This window comes from Xylocopa sonorina, chromosome 1, assembly GCF_050948175.1.
Source record: "Xylocopa sonorina isolate GNS202 chromosome 1, iyXylSono1_principal, whole genome shotgun sequence".
Lineage (NCBI taxonomy): Eukaryota > Metazoa > Arthropoda > Insecta > Hymenoptera > Apidae > Xylocopa > Xylocopa sonorina.
In genome coordinates this window covers 7,619,859-7,639,705 of record NC_135193.1, presented here as the reverse complement: position 1 = coordinate 7,639,705, position 19,847 = coordinate 7,619,859, and the positions used below count along the sequence as shown (strand labels likewise).

The following is a 19,847-nucleotide window of genomic DNA, read 5'->3' as shown; positions in this document are numbered from 1 at the left end:
AACAATGTGGTGGATAAGTGCACTTGGCGTGGGTTCGACTCGAGCTCCAATATGGCGGCCGCCGATGTTGCATAATATAGCGTTACAAGATGGCTGACACTTAATAAGAGTCTGATCCTAAATAGATTGGCCCAATGACATATAATTCGCTTTTATCTGGCCGCTGGTACCCACCAAGTTGCGCAACGTATGGATATGCCAACGAAAAAGACCGACGGAGGCGAAAATCGATAGTTGCTGGCAACCAGTGTCGCCATCATAGCGGAGGTCGGTTTTTTACGGTCGGTAACTTGTACAATCATCGGTGTCTTTCTCGGCCCTCTACCATTTAGAACGGTGAGCTTCAGAGTTCGCACATAATCCGGCCGCAGACGTTGGTAATCGCTAGATCTTTTCTTAGCCACAGGATAGATCAATCGTGTCTTTATCAGTTTAATAAAAAATAGTTGAAACAATGATCTATCGCTATGCGAAACTTTGTGATACATTATAAAATTGAGTTAAGACATTTCGTACAATAAATATTTTTAATTCTACTCGTTAGCTAATTATTTCTTCTTATTATTTCTTCTTCTAATTATTTTTTCTTTCTTCTAAACCTCAATTAAATTATCATACTCCAGGAAATCTTAGCAAGTCTTATTTACCCTGACGTCACAACTTTGTCACAGCAAGTGCACTGTGATGTTACTTGCGCCGCGCGACATCACTTCCACAGCTATCCCCGTTCGTACTCGTCGATGGTGTGATGGCACGCGGTAACACTATGTTCATCTGGGGTACCACCATAGTACCACTAGCATATTACGCCTGTTACATGTTCATGTAGACATTTTTTTAACCAGTTTCTGTGGTTTTTTAACCTGTATTTCCGTGCAAATTTCTTGTATATTTCCCGCTTTAGAGGTAGGAGAGAAAAAGATATATAAGAAAACTAAACGAAAGAGTGAGACAGATGATTTCCCACTTTAGAGGTAAGAGAGAGAAAGATATATATGAAGGCTGTAAGAAAGAGTGAGACAGATAATACAGACCCTCTCCTAGAACCCCTGGCGCCATCTCTATAAAAAGTGCTCAAACTGGTCGCACACAAGTACCGACAGTGAAGTGAACTACTGAAGACTACTAGCGCTATCTATTGGAGGATCGCTGAAACTGCTCAAGAATTAGTTTCAGCACTTTTTACAGAGATGGCGCCAGGGATTCTACAGGAGGGTCTGCATCATCTGTCTCACTCTTTCTTATATATCTTTCTCTCTCTTATCTCTAAAGCGGGAAATGTACAATAAATTACAATAAAGCTACTGAAATATACAAGAAATTGTTTTGGTTTATTGGACGCATGTCGCAACAATAAGAAATGCAGTTGACTAGCGATTAGACACGAAGTGTAGTTGCTATTTGCAATGAAAATACCAGTCTTCTTGTACGATCGGATTTTTCAGTTCGATCAAGCGATATGAGATCATAAGATGTATTTCTCGTCTCATGTTTACTTTCAGATTAAAGTAATTTCTGCTAAAATGATATGTTTTCTATTCATAAGTAAATTGTATAAATTAAGGCAGCTGATATTTATTTACATGTACATATACAACTCCTGGTGCAATGAAATATAAAATGTGTTCTGTTTAATAGTAATATTTAAGCGGACCAATATAAATATTGTTCTTTTGCTAAAAACTGTATCAAATTGATCTTATATTTCTTTAACTTTAATAAGTGTTAAGTTTCGTGGTGATAATCACTCGTACACATTGATCAAATGCTGTGCAAACAGCTAACCCTTGCTTGTCTGGGCTCCAATCTAGAGAGCTAACTGGCTGCGATGAAAGTATACTGTTTTGTAAAAGAGTTAGATTACCGACAACTCCTTGCTCTATGCCATCTGCATCTGCTATTTTTCGTTTCTCTGGATAATTACTGAAATAATAGCAACGAAGTAATATAACCAGACTATGGCTAAACTATATAAATTAGAAGGAAATCTAAATATATCACAAATAAGAGCAAGGTCTACTTTACTAAAAATAATAATTACTATTTCCAAAGACAAAGACTCCCTCCTCCACCGCAAGTGATGAATATTTCACGATTTTGCGGCAAATGTCTGACTAACCATATCGTCGAGTTATGTGCCTAAAAACAATACCAACCGTGTTAAATAGAATTTGCTATATCATTTTGTCTTTACATTCTAGCTCTCTACCTTTTCAGTTAAGTAAGCAAATCCCTTTTTGGGATGCTGTGTCTTTAAATCAAACAAGTAGAACTTTGACTCTAAAGTGGTAGCCACCAACTTGTTCATTGGAATATCCTTCCTATCGAATTCGATGCTACAAACTCCATTCTTCAAATTACTTTCCCATAGAACAGACATAGCTTTCAAATCGAACATTTTTACATCTCCGTTATCGTAACCAGCAGCCACGATTCTTTCCTCCGAGTTGTAGGAATTCCCAAATGTAACCGTCCAACAATCTCTTCGGGTTTCACCTTCCTTAGGCTCCATCACAGCAACTGGCCGTCCCTTCAGCCTCGGATCCCACACTTTAACGCTTCCGTCTCCGGAGCCTGTTACTAGTTCAGGCGCTCCGCATCCGATGCTCTGTCCAGCTACACCATCGATGCTGTTTATGATCTTATCGTGAGCATTGGCAGTATAAATTGGTATAGACGGATCTTCTAGGTCGTAGATGTTCAATTTACCCTAATAAAGGCGACTTTAAGTCTTCTGCGCGTAGGAATGGTATATATTGTAAAAATTTGAATCTTATTCCTAGTCAACTACATTGTTGACATTTATAAATTGATTTCGATAAAATAAAAGTAATATAACTAATTTATCAATAAAAAGAAATTCTATGATCTCCATTAGCACCTGGAAATCACCAGCTGCTAAGTATCTGTCCTTTAGACTGGAAGCTTTGAATGTTCCGCATTTAATTGGCTGCGATCGTTCAATATCTTTAACAAGTTTCAAGTTACCACTGGACACTTCGTAGATTTGTATGATCCCGGTACCGCGCGGCCGCGAGCCCATAACCAAAAATTTCGCGCTGCACGGTATCCATTTCGCATCGAACAACGAATAATTCACAGATTTCTCAATGTGACAGATTATCTGAGGCTTCTCAAGTTTCTCCATACTTTGTAAACTGATTGTGTCGCGAGGCAATCAAACTCTTACAATTATGACACACAACAGTTCTTAACCGACTATAAACAAACCGCATAGCCTACCATCTGTCGCAAAGTATTCACGAACCGCGGAAAATATAAATATTTCTCTTCCCCTCTTATACTTCCTATTTCTCTCGAAGGATTTATTGCAAAATATGACATAACAACAATATCTATCAAATAACTATTGAAATTAACAAAATGCTTTAATTAATAACAAATTCTCAACACGTTCTCGTAACTATATTCTCTCCATTAAGTTTTAGACCATGTATTGATATCCACAAATTGTTCATAAATACTTGTTTAAAAAATATATATAAATAATACGATTTACAATATTTGATAGAAAACGATTATTTTTTCCACGTTTATAATAAACATATTCGATTTCCTTAATTTTATTGTACTTCCTATTGTCCTGGAATATTAGTAGCATCCAATTTTTTGTTGAAAAGCGCGATGGATCTTAGTAATTGCTTTTCGGAACCTACGATCTAGAAAAGATAGGAATAATTTTCATTGAAAATTAATATATGATAAAACGAAACATCTGAATTAGCATGCAACACGTTATAATATTTAGAACGCAAAACAAAATTATAGCTAGTTAGAGTTTCATCCTTTTTTAATTTAATTTCCATAAACATCTGGCAGTCTATCTGTAACATGCATATAACTTGTATGTATACGTAATTTACCATATCAGAAACTTTCTTAGCAGCTTCTCGCAAATTTTGTTTCGATGTATCGTTGTCTAATTCCAATTGCAAGTTTGGCAAAGATTTGATCAGCGTTCTTTTATCAATGCGGCTGTTTGGATTTAGGATATCCGCCAGTATACTATAAACGAGGCTGTTATGCACGCAATAATTCTCCATGCCAGGCTTACTTATCCTGAATCTAGTTAGATTCAACATGAAACTGGAAACATCGTAAGGATCGATTTCTTGCAAGGGACTAATTTCCGGCGCGTTACATAAAATGTGCAACGTCGGTAAATATGCCTCCTCTAATAGAGCTAGAGCGTCTGGTACGCGAACGACAAAATTGTCGAAGAAAGCACTTAAACATTGTCGAAGATAAAAGTCACCGTTGGTCGTAGGGTTGTAGCATAAAATGATTAATCTCGACAATAAACTTGAGCTACTGATTCGTTGATTAAACAACAGTTTGCAGAGGCCCTCGGCAGCGATCGTTCTTAGTTCTTGATTCTGTGTTATTAATTAAAAATATGCATTGTATGTATTTAAAAGCTAGATCAATGATAATGTTCTATCTACAGCTTTCCATTTATAAATTTAAGATAGATTCCATCTATATATATACCATACAATTAACAGGCTTTGAATTCATTGAATTTTTAAGTTTTGAACTCAAGTAAAATATATGTACATATACTTACTGCATTGTCTAATAATCCTGTTAAAATTTTGATAAAATTGCAACTCTCGTGTTCCGTATCCTCATTGTGCGTTAAACTAATTTCTGTGTCTGTTTCAGAAAACAGTTTCGTGCGAGTTTTATCTACGCCGGTAGATTTATTAGTGTTCCTCTGGCTTGAATTTTCTATAATATCAAAATATTCAAGACCGTACAGTAATAGAAGATCGAAAATCCCTTTTAAAGCAGTAATCCAGATATTAGTGTTTTCTTGTTCTAGAGAAAACTGTAGAAATAACATCATAATATGTTGTTTTGCTAGTTCTTTATCTAATATACAATAAGTGCTGATTGCTTTTAGCGCTAATATGTGTACTTCATCATTTGAATGCTAAAAATAAAAACTACATTGAATCAAAGGGAATAAATAAATGATATATACCTCATTAAATGCTTACATCTAAACCATCAAGCGCTATTTGCATGAGACCTCTAAGTGTCGGGGTTAATGCAGTTACAGACTGCATCATTGTACAAAGTATATTCAAACACTTTATCATTGTCTCTGAATCGCATTTTTCCTTAATCTCTTCGTTATTCGTAAGCGGTATTTCCATATCTTTTTCTGATAATTTTAATATTTCTTCGTTTAATAGATTTATTTCGTTTTTCAACTTGTCTGCCTTCAAATATTGCTTCTCTGTTATAGCTTGATATTCTTCTTCCCTCAGTTCCAGTAACTTTACTTTAAGTTTTGCTTTCTAAAAAATCGCGTTCTATTAAATACTATGCCGTTCAAAATAAATAAATACGCGATATTGTTTTAGATTTAGAGGAATTTACTTGGAAATTAATTTGATCCTGTTGTTTTTCCGAAATTTGCCTAGTTTGTGTAGCTTCTTTTAAGGGCAATCTAATTTCACTGATTATATTAGCCAAAATATCCAATCTACTGCCTACATCTGGTATAACGTTTTCTAAATGGGTCACTATGCATTCAATAATTTTCTCAGTCCAATGATTACTCATTAATGTATTACTAATTAATTCCTTTAATTTTTTTCTCCCAACTTCGTCAGATAAATCGTACGTTGTTGATATTTCAAATAATTGCAACAGAATAAATTGCTTCATGTGAATCACCCACGTTTCATTTTGTTGTGTGGGCATTGTTGCAAGGAAATCTGAGATGTAATTACAGAATATCGATAATTCTGGTAAAATTTTATCCATTTCTTCTATATATTTACATTGAAAATGCTTTATTACACATTTCCAGTATAATACATTTTCACTAGTCAATTTATCTATTGGGATTAACTTTGATTCTTTGTCTATTGGTAATTGTTCTATTAAAGTATTGGGTGCTGCATTTCTAATGAAATAAAGATGGAATATTTATTGTTTACGAAATAAATAGTAAATTATATGTAGAGTTAAGTAGAAATTAAATACTTACTTAAATAAAGTCTCTAAAGCTAAAACGGATACATCTGTACTAATTTCAGCATCGAGGGCTCTTACAAGACTAATAAAATCACCTTCCAGATGCCTCAACCATGATGGTAACAAAACATTTCCAACAACCTTCCTAACTATCTCAGATCTGTCCCTTAAACCATCACTTAGTGATTGATTTCTTTGTGTAATGGTTAAAGATCTTATTGTCACTTTACTGATGAACTCGTATGCTATTTTGCGAACAGTATCATCCACATCTCTGGTCCTTTTTAATGCTACTTGCAAAGTTTTCTGATTCTTTCCCATACTCATTACCGCTGCTCTGCGAACTATGGCTTTTGGATCCTTTGTAGCATGCAATATATACATCTTTATAACCTGACACTGATCATCTGCTGGATCTTGAAGTCTATGCAGAGCAAGAATTGCTTGAGCCCGAACTTTCGGAGATTTATCCAGCAATCGATCCATCATAACTTCAGTGATTCTATCACAGAGTTGATCATCGATGAAAGCCTGATGACCCATTGAATTTAATAGCATATTCAAAAAGTGACAAATACGGTATCTAACTTCCGTATCTTTTACAGAATGATTTGTTAAAAGGAAATCAAACAATTTAGCAAGAAAAGGGCATAACGGTTCCTCGTTATTTTCTTCCTCGTCGTCCATAGTGGTTGAGTATAAGCTAGCAGCAAATTTAGCGACAAACAATAAAGTATTTTCAACTCGCAAATGCCATTGAGGGAAAGAGAGCGGAATCATAAAGCATGAGACAAAGTGGTTCCAAAAGGTTGTTAGATCGCTCTGAAATCGAAAGAGTTATTAGTAATATATGTAAAAACTTAATTTTGATCTGATCACAACCTATCTTCACCTCTTCATAGAGCTTCCTCAATTTCTTCAACATTCTCTGATGACAAGTTTTATTAAATTGTACGCCATGGAATATTTCTTTTATAGTTTTTTCCACTTTTCGTTCCATACTCATTTTACCGTGATTAGACAATTTTACCGCTTCTCAAACTTTTCCACGCATATAAATACAAAACATATTCGGACAATGAGCACGTTAAGCGTTGACTTTTCAAATGTAGTACCAATAGTAAAATTTTTCCCTAAATGGAAGTAAGTTTTTTCTAGTGAACTCTTAAATTGTCTAAATTGCCTCGTTAATGTAAAAGAATATATTTTTATATTTAACTGATTCATGTAATTATTCGAGAACACATACGAATAAAATGATATCTTTCATCTTTCTCGTTGTTCAAAACTTTTCGTCTACACGCAACAGAATTTGTTATAGTGACAATCTCCTCATGTAAATTGGCACAAAGAAATGTCTGTTGGTTGTAATACAATTATGCTTATAAACATAACCTCGAATCAGTGATAGAAATTGTTTACATAAACAAATAACAAATACCTTGCATTTTGAAAAATACGACGAAATTTTGTATGCGTATAAAATGTTATATTGTCATTGATTTAGGTATTTTATAAGGAAAATAAGTCGTAAACTTTACATTCTACGCTTTCTGAGAGTATTCAATGAGCTGAATCATTAGAAATGCAAGGTTAAGTTTAGGAATTCATAATTGGAATAGATATAATGATGATAATGCCAAACATTTTTAACCTCAAATAAATTTCAATATAATACATTCTAACCTGTAACATACAGGTTAACCTAACAAATAAGCAACAACTTTAAGCCAATCTAATGTCCTTCGTATCTGTAAAGTAACTTAATAACGCTCAATTTTATATACATACATTTTTGAACCTACGATTGCTAAACTTATAGCTTGCACTATTAGATTCGGTTCATCAAAAATGATGAGAAAAAAATAGTTAACTTTTCGTACTCCAAGATTAAGGTTCAACTGAACCAAGAGAACTAGATAAACATGTTGAAATAAATAATATTTATTCAGTATTAATTATCGGTATTTTTATTAATATTTTTGTTTTATGCATGTATCGTGTTTTTGACGAAGAAATACTTTGTGTCTAGAATTTGTTATTTGTATAGAATAAAGTGGAATATATGAACAAGTTAATAAAATTGTTCGTTTTTCATTGAAAGTGGATTGTATAAAAATCAGAAAAGAAAATGGATGCAAAAAACAATACAGATCAAAATGAGGTCATTTTTATAAAATTTAATAACAAAAGGTTTCATAGATAAAAAAATTAGTCTAACAGTTTTTGTTATTCCATAGATAAAATTTGATTTACCACCAATTTGGCCTGATATTAGAAGTGAATTAAAAGAATACATTGTATGCCTGGATAATCTTCCAATATATCACTTAGATAATGCACAGTGCTATTGGCCAAGAAAACCTGATATTTTGTCACTTTTGGATTGTGACTTAGCGCCACTTGGCACTACATTAAAATTTGATCGCGATCCAATCACTGGAAAACTTGGAGAAATGCATGAAGTATCTTTAAAATCGATAGGTGAAAATGCACAGAATTCAATGTCTATGTCTCGTGCATTAGGCTCATCTATAGACAGTGTCAGAGGTATTTGAGATGATCTTTACAGTAAAATATAGCTGGTTTCTTTTAAACATTACCAGTTACAAATTTGTTATATCTTTATTCAGGAGATACCAGTAATATACTATTCTGGCCTGGCGGTTTCGATGAACCCGAGATAATACTAGATCCAACAGTGGAAGAAATTGATTTCGAACACAATTTAAGAACAGTAGCGAAAGGGCTTAGTGCTGGTGTGGAATTTAAAAGCGACAAGTGTACACCAAAGGAAGAAACAAGACAGAAACAGCACATGTGGAAGAAACAACACACGTCCGAATTGGAGAGAAATGAAATTGAATCAATAGCGACTAAAATCAATTTGATGTCCATTGTAAATGAAGAGCGAAGTGAATTCGATTTTTGGAAGGCAGAAACAAAAGAAACAAAAGAAGAGACTAAGACCGAAACGTCGAGTATTGAACAATCTGCGTTCAATGAAATTTCTTCATTATTGGAGGAAGCAGATATTACAGATATTCCAGTTTTGAACATTTCGAAAAAACGCATCGAACCTGCAAAGTCGGAATGGGCGGAACAGTTAGATGTATCTGTTGCAATAACTGATTTCGATAAACGAATTCCGGAATTAGCAATAAGTTTCCCATACGAATTGGATACTTTTCAAAAACAGGCTGTTCTTAAGTTAGAGGAGGGGTGTAACATTTTCGTTGCTGCTCATACTTCGGCTGGAAAAACAACAGTAGCGGAATATGCAATTGCGTTAAGCCAGAAACATATGACAAGGTAAAACTCAGTGTTTTGGATAAACATCGCCGCATTAATTAAATATTGGTATTAGGTTGTAATATACGAAATATTCGCTTGAACGTTTGCTACTATTTTAGTATAATACCTGTATTAATTGAATTTGCGCGTATTGCGGTTGATAAAGCATAATTGAAAATGAAAATATGCTTATTTCAACCATAGGAACCGGATATTTCGTATATTATGATCTATATTTCTTAAGAAAATTCGAATATAATATTAATTGGAATTCTTTCAGAGTTATTTATACATCTCCTATAAAAGCGCTTTCAAATCAGAAGTATCGCGACTTCAAAAGGAAGTTTAACAGTGTGGGATTGTTAACAGGCGATATACAAATAGATTCAAATGCTTCATGCCTTATTATGACTACAGAGATTTTACAGTCCATGTTGTATTGCGGATCAGAAGTTCTGAGAGATTTAGAATTTGTAATCTTTGATGAAGTGCATTACATCAATAACGATGAGGTGTTAATTTTATGTTATATTATAATTTATACAAAATTTTACTAAATTGCATTATTTTAGCGTGGTCATGTCTGGGAGGAAAGTGTAATCCTCTTACCGCACACAGTTACCATAGTAATGCTATCTGCAACTGTGCCAAATCCTTTAACATTCGCCGACTGGGTAGGTCGTACGAAAAAGAAAAAGATGTACGTGATAAGCACTGTAAAGCGACCTGTACCGCTTGAACATTATTTATACACTGGAACTGATGGTAAAACCAAGGACGACAAATTTTTGGTACTAGATAAAAATGGCCAATTTTTATTAGATGGGTAATTATTGGTATTTTTCATTCTTGGTTTGATTTACATTAAAATTTTTTATTTCAAGGCCTAACTGGTATCTAGAAATTTTTAAATATACCAGACAAACAGTTTGCTCTCAAATAACAGACACTAAATATCTTGGTATAATCACTAATTAAGTCGAGTTTTATAATTATTTATATATATCGATAACAGTCGATATGTGTAAATAAAAATTCTTTTAAAATATGTTTATGATTTTATCTGAACAATTAAGAATTAAATATGTATTTCTAATGTTAGATGGTATAAAGCAACAAAAGCGAAAGAATCGAAAAGTCAGACGAAAAATGCTAAAGACGTTAAAAATAAACCAAGGAATAAACGTATGAGTCCAAAACAGGAGCAAGTGTTGTGGAATGCTTTTATAAGCCACCTAAAAACTAATGTAGGTATTTATGTCCCATACATATCACAAAATACTTGAATTAATTATATAAATATGTTCATTATTTTAGAATATGTTACCTGTCGTTGTCTTTATGTTATCACGGAAACGGTGCGATATGAGTGCCATATTATTAAGGAATATCAACCTTACAACGGAGACTGAGAAGCATACTATCAGGGCTTTTTTCCAACACAATATACGACATTTGAAAGGCACCGATAGGCAATTGCCGCAAGTACTAATGATGCAAGAATTGCTACAAAGCGGAATTGGTATCCATCACAGTGGTATATTACCTATCTTAAAAGAAATCGTTGAAATGCTTTTTCAAAATGGAGTTGTAAAGGTCAGTCTCCGGGCATAAATTTTCTAAATGAAATTTTAATTGATATTTTAATTGATATTTTACGATATTGCAGTTGCTATTCGCCACAGAAACGTTTGCGATGGGTGTAAATATGCCAACACGCACAGTAGCTTTCGATTCTATAACAAAATATGATGGCATTGATTTTCGTATACTTTATCCTACCGAGTATATACAAATGGCTGGTCGAGCTGGCCGTAGAGGTCACGATACAGCTGGCATGGTTATAGTCATGTGTCGAACGATTGTACCACATTTCAACGAGTTAAAAAACATGATGTGCGGGCAAGCTCAAAACTTGGAATCGAAGTTTAAAATAACATATTCCATGGTTTTAAATCTAAGAAGATTAAACGAGTCTGTAACAGTCGAGGCGATGATGCGAAGATCTTTCAAAGAATCGTCTGTAGTTATCAAGCAAAATACGTACAAAACTGAATTGAAAAAAGTAGAAAGTGAACTATTAAAATTGCCTCCGTTGACAGATCTACAGAAGAAATTGTCCGATTTCTATCGAGTAGCTGTTGAATATCTAGAATACTTGAAATACTTGAAACCTTATTTTTATGAGGCACAGAAAAAGGCAGTGAAAAGTTTAACACCGGGCAGAGTACTGCTGATATCATACCGGAATCATTATAACAAATTAGCTCTGTTATTAAGTACTGACGGAAGTAAAGGTAGTGTACAATATAGGGTGTTAGTTCTTAAAAATGTTGAAACATCAAAGCCAGAAGAAATATTACCGGAAGAAAAGGAACAAAATAGTGACAAGTTGGAAAAATGGTATGATATCATTGCTTTAACAAAGAAAGAAATATTTATACCAACTGGAGTCCCATCGGATGAGGTATTGACTATAGCGGCGTGGAACATATTAGAAATAACGAATTGTCAAATTAAGGTAGATTGTAACTTGGTCCTGGCAAATTGGGAAAAAAGGCAAATAGCAAGATTTAGGTAATTAACTAATGCAATTCGAACATATCGATAATGCTTGAGATTGATCATTAAAAACCAAGAAAATTTTCAACATGAACATTGAATTTCAAGAGAATTTTTTTAAATTCACGTTAATTGACATATAAAAATTTTAATTATTTTTAGAACGGAGCCTCCTAGCCAGACTTACGAAGTAGCTATGCAAGAGCTAATGACATTATCTCTGAATGCATCTTGCAATCCTTCCATTTTGCAGCCATATATAAAAATGAAACTGAACTACGACATCAGTATGAAAGTACAGCATTTGTATAGTTTAAAGACGAATGTATCCGATATGAAATGCACAGAAATGTTAAATTTCGAAGAGCACTTCAAAATTGTGTTTGAACGGAGCGAATTGGAAAATAAAAAGAATAAACTTCAGCTGAAACTTAGTGACGAAGGACTAAGTTTATACCCCGATTATACGAACGCTGTTGCATTTCTCAAAGATTTAGGATATATAGATAACGATGAAAGAGGTTTGTATTTTGATGTCTAGTATAGATTACTAATATGGGTTAATAATGCACAACACTTGATGTTTTACAGTTGCATTAAAGGGTCGAGTTGCTCTACAAATGAGAAGCAACGAATTGTTGATCACAGAGCTAATTCTTAAAAATGTATTAACTGTACTTCCAGCAGCTATGATTGCTGCGTTATTGTCTGCTTTAATATTTCAACAAAGAACTGGTGTTGAAGTAAATTTAACGCCCGAATTGGAGATGGTATACTACTCTAAATTAAGTAGTTACTTTTGTTTGAAACATTTACTAGATTGTCTTAAATACTTTTCAATTGCAGAGTTGCGAAGAATTAAAACAAATACACGCTGAGTTACAATCTCTAGAACAACATTATCAATTAGCTACGTTGCAACCTTTAAACTTTGGTTTAGTAGAGGTAGTTTATGATTGGGCACAATCGAAATCATTCGCTGAAATTATGGAAAAGACAGACGTGCAAGAAGGAATCATAGTACGATGCATTCAACAATTAAGCGAAACATTATGGGATGTTAAAAATGCAGCCATTACTATAGGAGATCCTATCCTAAAAGAAAAAATGGAAGAAGCCTCTACTGTTATCAAGAGGGATATTGTTTTTGCTGCATCTTTATATACTCAAACTTAATTATTTGAAAAAATTAGTGTACAATGATTTATTTGTGTGTAAATGTTCAGAATATTTGGAATACCGATCGATAAGAAAGAAAGAGGGAAAGATATATATATATATATACAGAGTGAGTCAGTAAGGATGACCACTTGAAATAATTCGTTGTATACTGATTTTATAAAAGAATGTTTGAAACAAAATTTATTGTATTTGAGGGGTCTGATTAATTGAATATAATTAAATTAATTAGTACTTTTTAAAAGGATGAATTTAATGATCTGTATTACAGTAACCTTTAGTTAATCTTAGAAATCAAAATGACAGAAATCTGTGGAGTATGACTGTGTTTCTTATTTATGATATTCACACTATCTGAAAATTCTGAAGATATATCTGAAAAATATAAGCTAATAAAGAATTGAATTAAATTCAAGCGATCAGGTCTCTCTGATATAATAAATTTTGTTTCAAACATTCACGGTTATTCTTACTGACTCACACTCTGTATTTTTATAACTTATACCATCTATAAAAAGCATATGTTAAAAAAGTATACAATATGTGATATTTCTTTACGATAAATGTAAAGTGCTAGAATTTAGTTTGTTTTTTGTAAATTAAATTCTTTCATATATATATATATATATAATAAAAGTACAAACGAACGGAATAAAATTGTTATTAATATTGAACAATTCTTTTAATTTACAATGCTTATTAGTAAAAAATATTATCCTATATTTTGCTTTCAGTTATTATAATGCACGCTGATCTGTGTTATTAAGGTTCCCTTGACCTTTATTCGTTTCAGAAATGCACGTCCACTGTCCCTCTGTATTTTCACGCCAAAGAGACACTTTATTGTCTCCACCACTAACCGCTAAAATACCTCCAGTTAACGACCAGCTAACATTCCAAATGACATCATCGAAAACATTAAGAATGGTTGGCGTCCAACTAGTGTAATCATTAGAAGTCCAAACGATTACGCGACGATCTTGGGAACAGGAAGCTAAAGCAGCTTTTGAGGAGCCAACCGCTGGTGCCCATGCAACATCCCTTACCTACAAGATATTCACTTGATTTTTCTCTTTTATATCTTTAACTTTTTAACAGATATTTGAGACATTATGAGATTAAGAACAATATTTTAGTTCCAAGAATATATAAATGTATATAGAATGTGTTTAAATTATCTGAATATTGATATTAACTAAAAAAAATCTCTAAAGTTCTTTAGTTTTTGTTTAATATTAATATTGGTGGTGTTTCAGAATACGCAAACATTAGATATTTAAAATTTTACATCATTTACCCAATCGCTATGTGCTTCAAGTTTATCTTCTTCGATCCATCTATCACCTTCTTCTTTCCAAATTTTAACTAAGTTGTCACAACCACCTGTGGCTAATCTTTTTATCGGCCCATTTCTTTGTATCCCGCTGGCATCAAAGCCAGACTCGATGGCTGGACACCAACTTACAGCATTACATCCAATGGTATGAGCATTTGTAATTTTTTGTGTTTCCCATGTATCACCATTGTTAGTGAGTATAGATACCGAACCATCTGAACTACCGCAGGCTAAAATTAAGCCGAACTCGTGTGGTGCCCAAGCTACCGAGTTAACAGAGGAATCGTGACCAGTATGTTCATAAATCTTGGTCCATTCTCCTAGTTCTTTCCAAATGATTACTTTTCTATTACGAGAAATAGTATAAAATAAAAAAAATAACTCAGAATTACCAAACCTTCTAATTTACATAAAACTAAATGCAAGTGTTAAAATTAATCTTAACAGGCAGTAACATATACCGATCGTAACTACAAGATGCTAGAAGATTTCCAAATTTGGGGTGTGCCCAAGTAACCTGCCATACAGGTCCGACGTGTCCTTTGAGATCAGCCACTAGACTTTGCGAACCGTTTTTTAAATCGAAAATTTTCACTGAATTGTCACTGGAACATGTTGCTAACCTCAAACCATAGTAATCCATTTCCGCGTCATGAATCATATCTTCATGACCGGTATCAACCGTGTTCAACACAGATACCATTTTTGTAACACTTTTTCCTCAAATTTTTATAATTATATTTTACAAATTACGAAAAAATCGATAGCTTACAAGAACGTCGATGGGGTTATGTTATCCAGTGTCTGTCACTTACGTGGAAGCATGTGCGCATTGACGGTTAACGCACAGTTGCTTTGCGCATGTTGCGCATAAATGTCAGTGCCGTTAAGTTAAATTAGTATTTTATTTTAATTATTCGATACAACTATTAAGTTAATTAAATTAGTATTTAAAAGTTAATTCTAATATATACCATATCATTCCACATTTGCAAAATTGTAACAAGTATTACTTCCCATTTGTTAGAAACAAAAAATATTAAAACTTCGAAGGACGAAATTAATGATAAGTCTTTCAAAATACGCACTAATCCTTTATGTCAAGTTAAGAATATTTAAGTTGTCTAAGAGCTCTAATATTATTTAATATTTGTTAATAATTAATATTATGAAAACAAACGATTAGAAATTCTATTTTATTTCGCTAAATTGTATTTTAAATTATACGGAATGATATACAGCGAATAGCTAATTAACATCTTTCTTCTTCTTTTTCCCATTCTTACATAAAGATATAATTTACAATTCCTATTTGAACTTAAATAACTTCGTACATTAGAGTCGCTATTATAATCTGTGTACTGTTATAATTAGTTACTGTAACGAATTTCCTTCCACATCTAAGTGGTTTAATTTAAACGAATTATAGTTTAATTTAAGGAGTATTTTCAAATTAATTATCATCTCTCTTTAACTTCAATCGTATCAATTTAATCTGTGTACCATTTTACAGACATTTGAACAACACCCGTCGTTAAACTTATCTCATCCTTAATCACTACACCGTAAGCAGAAACATGCCACACGGAACATATGTACACCATGTAGCGTCCCTAATGCGCTCAAACATCACTATATGTAATTCATCGTAATTCACGAAACTACAGTGCACCATAACACGAAACGTTCATGCAAGCCCTTCCGGCATGTCAATAATGACAAGGTTCCTACCATTGTGTTAATAAGATGGATAATTGATATACGTTCCCTCCCTGTATATGTATGTACACACATTTGCATGAACTTGCATAGCATATCTACGTATATAAGTTATGCCGTAAGAACTATAACATTTTCAATATATCGTATCATCTATTACAGCTAGTATACATTTGTTATTTTTTTTAAATAAAATGCTCAAATGGAAGTAAATAAACTATTCTAGGATTCTAAATATCGTAAACAATGTATAATTAGAGTTGTTTGGAATGAAAAAAACGAATATACAATGTATATTAAAGAATTATAGAAGACACGATGTATGACGAAGAAACTTTCAACATAATGTGGTAACCTAAGTATTATTAATTTCATGGCGCCTTTCAAATTATTTTCCATTATTTCGACCCTTCATCGGGGAAATGGTGTTTATATTGAAAATTATGCGAACTGTATTATTCGGAAGCTATGAAACTTGTTCGCCGTTCTTCTCTGGTGCAGGTGTAGCATGTACGTAATGCATTCATGAACTTTTCCTGGTTCAACAGGAATCAGTTATGGTAATATATGTGCGTTTCGCAGGTTTACGACTTTCCAGTCGCGTTGCACTGTTTCAACGTATACGGGTAGAAGTGGTATTAAAAATAGCTTATTAAAATTGTATTATTCGTCTTCTACAGCATATTGATGGAAATGTAGGTCTCCGTTCACCGGCTTTTATGGCCGGATCATAAAAGTCACACAATATTGTAACTGTATACGCAGTTCTTAAAAGACGGTGCTCCCGGTTCGAATGAAGGATTCACAAGATACATCCGCTAAATCGCTCCGTTTAGATATCATCGGAATGTTTTACTATTTCGATAGTAAATAAGGTATGATTTGATGATAAAAAAGGTATAATTTTAGCTTGTCACTAATTTATAAAATTGTTCTCATGATTCAGTTCCCAAAAAATCTCATGTCAGAAGCCTGATTAATTAAAAAAGAAAAAAGCTGAAGGCTATAGTATCAATTATCACAACTCTTTCACTGCAATTCAGACTGAAAATGAAGAAACTCGTGATCGATCGTTAAATCCTTAAATTATTACTAGATAGATGAAGTTTATGCTATATTTTAGTTGAACAACTAACTAAACAATATTATTAACATATTTTACTTTAAATAATATTTAGTATTTCCTATACTTTTAAGCATGGAAATTTAATGCACGATAGTTTTTAAGGAATACGCGTTAACAATGGATACAAAAATTCGATGCCACTGGTATGACTAATAACAATCGAGACATACTTTGCGTACTTTCCTCAAGGCTTCTTAGTCTGACAACCGAAAAATTTGACCTCATGTTCGAGAGAGCCGGGTGACTCGTACGGAAATTCAGGGCGAAGGTTCCAGAGGTTCCGGTTACGATACTCGCTACAGGTCGTCGCCGCATGTACGTTGCTATCGCGGTAAGATCCGGGCGAAGGAGTATCAGGAAGAATGGAAAGGGGAATGTCGGTCACTGGGCCTTTCCTCGCGATGTCGGTACTCCGTTTAGCGCCTCAGGGCTACCTAGGAATGTTGGAACAGCGTACAACTCGAAGCGTCTTCTCCTTCTCTCTCTCTTTCTCTATCGCGTGTGTTTCTCTACGCATCTGCTATCTCCTCCTACCTCTCTAAATTAGTAACATTCGCGTTTGTGTCTATCCGGCGCACGTCTTCATTTGGAATGCTATAAAATAAATTCGATGCACGAAGTGGAACGTATGTAAACTCATAGTTGATTGAACACAGATTACGGTTGCGTTTTTTTTTCGGGAGGGGGGGGGGGGGCTAAATTAATGATTTAGTAGTGTAATTGTACAATTGATCTTTGTTATGTTTGATAATATTCCTTTTGAGGAAATGGGTTATTTAGACGACCGTTCAATTGAGAATAAATTTTCATCACGTAATGGACGTGTAGTTCCAAATACAATTTTAATTTAAATTTTCATTTAAATATCGTTTGATCAAGTTGTAGCAACCTCCACTTTAATTTTTTTTTTTATTAAAGCGAAGTAATTTCTCCGAGTATTTCAATATTACCATGCTTTGACGTGCCAAAAAGCCTAAACACACAGAAGCGGCTCTTTAATTCCAGCCAGCTTCAAAGCGAACTCCGTTGCAGCTCGATATTTACCGCTCTCCGCAAGTGTTACACTTTTTCGGTAGGTTACATAAAACCGTAAGAGTTCAAGCTCGCATTTAACTAGGCAGAGCTACTAGAAATCCTTGCTGGCCCCTACTCGAATCCTTCCATTGACTTCTCACAGATCGAGGAAAATTCAACCAAAAGGTAATAAGAAACGCGTTTCGGTCCGTTCAGCGCAGCTAGTCACGCGCAGATGAATACGGGAAGCGCGGTTGAGGGAGCGTTTTTCGTTTCTCAAACAAGCGTAGTCTCCCGTTCGCACGTTTCACGAGCGACGGGGCCGACGAACGAGAGCAACAGAAACGATCGTGAAACGGCAAACGGAACGCGGTTCACTGAATATTTCCATGCCGACGGTATAGCTCAGGATATCGTGAGTACCGTAAAGGTGAAGAAGGGGGTCGTTGCCGGATCGAATTCCGCGCGTACCAGCCCAAACCGCATTAATTTTCAGTGTACGCGCGCTAGAATTACCACCGGAGATCCTTTCCTTTCGGTGAGAAAAATGGAAGGTAAGAAAGATAGGCGGTGCGCGGTTCTACAGGCGCCCTCCTTCTCCTATCCTCTATGCGCCTGGCTCTCCTCTGCTCCGTGGACCTATGTAGCGGCAGCAACCGGACTTTTTCGTGTCTACCGGCAATAGTATGGAGAGTACCGTAAAGTTGGAGGAGCAATACGTTCCAGAATCGAATTCCGGTCGTGTCTGTACGGGCCGCATGAATTTTTCCCACCGTTTCCCGAGTATTACGCCAATTGATCTTGAAATAAAAAAAATAAAGCAGTAGAGAGAGATCAAACTGAGAATTTGGAAGGGACACGTATCCGTCATTTAGGTAGATGGAGAGATCCGACTGTCTCGCTGGCAAAGGCCGTTGACTGCGACGCAGCGTAATTCCGAATGGTTTTGGGTCATCTGGTCGATCGATGGCCCGTTTCATCTATTATTGAAATGTAACCATCGAGTGTAACATCGTTAATTTTTATGTTTCCGGGTGGTTACTATCGGATCGACGCGCGGGACGATTTATGAGAAATTGTTTGATCTATGGCTATTCAGAATCTGACTGCGTGATTGAGATACACGATCGATATTTTAGACAGTTTGGTACGACGTAGAGTGATAATTTCTGCGAACAACGTTACTGGCTGAGAGACGTGTATTATGAATGGAATATGTATCGTACTAACGTTCGTTTGTAATGAATGAGATGGAGGACTACCGGAAACATTTATGTACTAAGCATTTCATGCTGAATATTGCAACGGTATTTGACAAAGTGCAAAGTTGTATTAAAATTACATTCTGATAGGGTTAAACATGAAATAACTTGTTTTAATAACGTTTACAGGGCATGTAATATTTTCCAACTTTACAGCAAATTGATTCGAGCTGCAGGAATCCTACTGCTTTATTTGTTCAAGTAAATTAATTTTCATTGAAATTTTTCGAACTACCAATTTCACACAACCAAACTATACTTGCAATTAAATATAAACTTGAAAAAACTTCTATCTCGCTTATTATTGAACGAAATCAATTTTCTCCTTATATTTTCGATTGAT

The 19,847-nt window shown here is 34.3% G+C and overlaps 4 protein-coding genes across 4 annotated transcripts; 1 reads left to right on the top strand and 3 right to left on the bottom strand.

Annotated features, from left to right (window-relative positions):
- Positions 1-1,672: 1,672 nt before the first annotated feature.
- Positions 1,673-3,160, bottom strand: Wdr92 (dynein axonemal assembly factor 10). Its single transcript, XM_076910154.1, has 4 exons — positions 2,882-3,160; positions 2,210-2,710; positions 2,042-2,139; positions 1,673-1,923 (listed from the first exon to the last, which is right to left on the bottom strand). Exons 1-4 carry the CDS (start codon positions 3,146-3,148, stop codon positions 1,716-1,718), a joined length of 1,074 nt encoding a protein of 357 aa, XP_076766269.1. The 5' UTR covers positions 3,149-3,160; the 3' UTR covers positions 1,673-1,715.
- Positions 3,161-3,596: 436 nt separating this feature from the next.
- Cap-g (Chromosome associated protein G) lies at positions 3,597-7,293 on the bottom strand. Its single transcript, XM_076892708.1, has 8 exons — positions 7,262-7,293; positions 6,905-7,145; positions 6,026-6,834; positions 5,410-5,941; positions 5,025-5,327; positions 4,589-4,957; positions 3,885-4,397; positions 3,597-3,680 (listed from the first exon to the last, which is right to left on the bottom strand). Exons 2-8 carry the CDS (start codon positions 7,016-7,018, stop codon positions 3,597-3,599), a joined length of 2,724 nt encoding a protein of 907 aa, XP_076748823.1. The 5' UTR covers positions 7,019-7,145; positions 7,262-7,293.
- On the top strand, positions 7,150-13,367 carry Tst (superkiller complex helicase subunit twister). Its single transcript, XM_076892585.1, has 11 exons — positions 7,150-7,155; positions 8,253-8,562; positions 8,646-9,324; positions 9,587-9,818; positions 9,879-10,132; positions 10,409-10,553; positions 10,624-10,902; positions 10,976-11,883; positions 12,031-12,389; positions 12,460-12,638; positions 12,715-13,367. Exons 1-11 carry the CDS (start codon positions 7,150-7,152, stop codon positions 13,042-13,044), a joined length of 3,681 nt encoding a protein of 1,226 aa, XP_076748700.1. The 3' UTR covers positions 13,045-13,367.
- A 325-nt stretch (positions 13,368-13,692) lies between these two features.
- On the bottom strand, positions 13,693-15,232 carry Sec13 (nuclear pore and COPII coat complex component secretory 13). The gene is made up of 3 exons (XM_076900020.1): positions 14,845-15,232; positions 14,345-14,729; positions 13,693-14,093 (listed from the first exon to the last, which is right to left on the bottom strand). The coding sequence occupies exons 1-3, from the start codon at positions 15,084-15,086 to the stop codon at positions 13,785-13,787; spliced, it is 936 nt and encodes a 311-aa protein (XP_076756135.1). The 5' UTR covers positions 15,087-15,232; the 3' UTR covers positions 13,693-13,784.
- Between the last annotated feature and the right edge of the window lie 4,615 nt (positions 15,233-19,847).

What these genes read in the sequence shown, in the direction of transcription:
- Wdr92 (XM_076910154.1), bottom strand. Translation starts at nt 3,148, where the DNA reads ATGGAGAAACTTGAGAAGCCTCAGATAATCTGTCACATTGAGAAATCT. An exon ending in TTGCTTACTTAACTGAAAAG is followed by an intron (nt 2,140 to 2,209) that starts GTAGAGAGCTAG and finishes TATTGTTTTTAG; the next exon opens with GCACATAACTCGACGATATG. An exon ending in AGTCTTTGTCTTTGGAAATA is followed by an intron (nt 1,924 to 2,041) that starts GTAATTATTATT and finishes CTATTATTTCAG; the next exon opens with TAATTATCCAGAGAAACGAA.
- Cap-g (XM_076892708.1), bottom strand. Translation starts at nt 7,018, where the DNA reads ATGAGTATGGAACGAAAAGTGGAAAAAACTATAAAAGAAATATTCCAT. An exon ending in TGAGGAAGCTCTATGAAGAG is followed by an intron (nt 6,835 to 6,904) that starts GTGAAGATAGGT and finishes TTTCGATTTCAG; the next exon opens with AGCGATCTAACAACCTTTTG. An exon ending in CTAAGAAAGTTTCTGATATG is followed by an intron (nt 3,681 to 3,884) that starts GTAAATTACGTA and finishes TATCTTTTCTAG; the next exon opens with ATCGTAGGTTCCGAAAAGCA.
- Tst (XM_076892585.1), top strand. An exon ending in ATCTATAGACAGTGTCAGAG is followed by an intron (nt 8,563 to 8,645) that starts GTATTTGAGATG and finishes ATCTTTATTCAG; the next exon opens with GAGATACCAGTAATATACTA. An exon ending in TAAGCCACCTAAAAACTAAT is followed by an intron (nt 10,554 to 10,623) that starts GTAGGTATTTAT and finishes TCATTATTTTAG; the next exon opens with AATATGTTACCTGTCGTTGT.
- Sec13 (XM_076900020.1), bottom strand. Translation starts at nt 15,086, where the DNA reads ATGGTATCTGTGTTGAACACGGTTGATACCGGTCATGAAGATATGATT. An exon ending in GCATCTTGTAGTTACGATCG is followed by an intron (nt 14,730 to 14,844) that starts GTATATGTTACT and finishes TTCTCGTAATAG; the next exon opens with AAAAGTAATCATTTGGAAAG. An exon ending in TTGAAGCACATAGCGATTGG is followed by an intron (nt 14,094 to 14,344) that starts GTAAATGATGTA and finishes AATATCTTGTAG; the next exon opens with GTAAGGGATGTTGCATGGGC.